The 1601-nt window shown below is 41.8% G+C and overlaps 1 protein-coding gene across 1 annotated transcript; it reads right to left on the bottom strand.

Moving 5' to 3' along the window:
* Positions 1-410: 410 nt before the first annotated feature.
* On the bottom strand, positions 411-1090 carry LOC111375457 (patatin-like protein 7). Its single transcript, XM_022998281.1, has 3 exons — positions 940-1090; positions 740-828; positions 411-656 (listed from the first exon to the last, which is right to left on the bottom strand). Exons 1-3 carry the CDS (start codon positions 1088-1090, stop codon positions 411-413), a joined length of 486 nt encoding a protein of 161 aa, XP_022854049.1.
* Positions 1091-1601: the final 511 nt, after the last annotated feature.

Below are 1601 nucleotides of genomic sequence, written 5' to 3'. Positions count from 1 at the left end.
AATTTATTCTATTGGAGAGCTCTGCTCAATTTTCCTAATGAACTATAGAAGAAAATCCGTATCATTACTAAAACCAGGTGTATAATGCTAAAGTGACAGGGTTGGGGACAGGGTAAAAAAACAGGGGTTGAGGTGCTGAGGTGCAACCACCTCAGCCCTTGATCTGATCTGATCTGTTGTAGATCAGATCAAGGGCTCATCTCAACCCCTGTTTTTTTCCCTGTCCCCAACCCTTTCACCCTAGCAGAATTGAAACCGGGTAGTTTAGCTGAAATCATTTTACTTCATAATGTAGGCAGGCATCAGAAAGACTCGTGCCAACTATAGTAATGTGTATATATATAGATATATGGCGGATGATGATCTTGGCGACGGGGAACCACCCTGTACTTTCACCACCACTATTGGTACTATGCTCTTTTTTCCTCTTTCATTAGTTCTCCACCTATCATTTCCAATTTTTCAATATGTGTTTTCTCAGCCAGTTTCTTTCTAGAAAATAGTACAGATTCCACGTTTTTTTGTGCCAACATTTCCTCTGCAATCGTCAACGTGTTTCCATTTTCTTTGTTATTCGTTACTATTCTACTCCCCTGAATACGAACATAATTGTTTCCTCTTGACTCACCAAATGCCATTGATATCGCTTGATCAACCTATAAACCCACAAGGAAAACACATAATAAGTACACATAATTAATATCAACAAGTCATTCTTATCAATATGTGCTGTAGGTACCATGTCGAAAGTTCCATCTCCAGCGATCCTAACAAATGCGGCCGGCGAAGACATCATCCTCCTGACTCCGGTAGCTGACTCGCAGTTAGCTAATGACACAATCAACAAATCTTCCACTCATTTACAGAAGGGAAATTCTCGCTTGTTATTTAGAACGTGAGTTATTGCAGCAGTCGTAGGGTTGTCCATGGCCACCTCACCACCGATGGCTACGATCTTTATTCTCTCGGCTATTGATTTCAGGTCCATCGCTTGACTAATTATCGTGGCTCCACAAATGCCTGCCATCTTGAAATTGCATCTGTTCATTTCCATAGCGTCGGCATGAGAAAACAGATACAGAGCCCCCATCCTAAGATCGTAACAGGGAATTAAAACCGGTTTTAATGTATCTTTTAGCGTTAGTTCCCCCAAACACTTTCTTAAGGACCTTCTCAGCCTTTAATAGACGGAATACGCACTGGAAGCCCCTAGCTGACGATTTTTTAGAAAATTTTCAGCCATGCTCCAATATGAATCTAAGAGCTTTCTCTGCGCTGAACAAGGGCTCACCATCTTTCCCGCGAGTAAACAGTAGACTGGCGAAGATTCCACCTATATCAGCTCTTGCAACCACGTCGAAGAAATCTGCAGTATGAGCATTTGGGTTTCCCAATTTTCGACGGAGGGTCAAATCCAAATGCGCTAAAGACTTGGCTGCAAGGACCCCATCAGTAGACCTACCGGCATCAATGCTTAGGATTCTTATTTTTTCGGCGGACACATTTTTAACAGCAGGTGATGGAGTCATTTGTTGCTGCTTGTTGATAGAAAACTTGTGAGCTTCTTCATATCCAAAAAGGAACTTGTTTTCAAGAATGGA

The sequence above is a fragment of the Olea europaea genome, chromosome 2 (assembly GCF_002742605.1).
Source record: "Olea europaea var. sylvestris chromosome 2, O_europaea_v1, whole genome shotgun sequence".
Taxonomy (NCBI): domain Eukaryota; kingdom Viridiplantae; phylum Streptophyta; class Magnoliopsida; order Lamiales; family Oleaceae; genus Olea; species Olea europaea.
This window is presented reverse-complemented; position numbering and strand designations above follow the sequence as displayed.

What these genes read in the sequence shown, in the direction of transcription:
- LOC111375457 (XM_022998281.1), bottom strand. Translation starts at nt 1,090, where the DNA reads ATGGGGGCTCTGTATCTGTTTTCTCATGCCGACGCTATGGAAATGAAC. An exon ending in AAAGATCGTAGCCATCGGTG is followed by an intron (nt 829 to 939) that starts GTGAGGTGGCCA and finishes TTGTGTCATTAG; the next exon opens with CTAACTGCGAGTCAGCTACC. An exon ending in GAGATGGAACTTTCGACATG is followed by an intron (nt 657 to 739) that starts GTACCTACAGCA and finishes GTGGGTTTATAG; the next exon opens with GTTGATCAAGCGATATCAAT.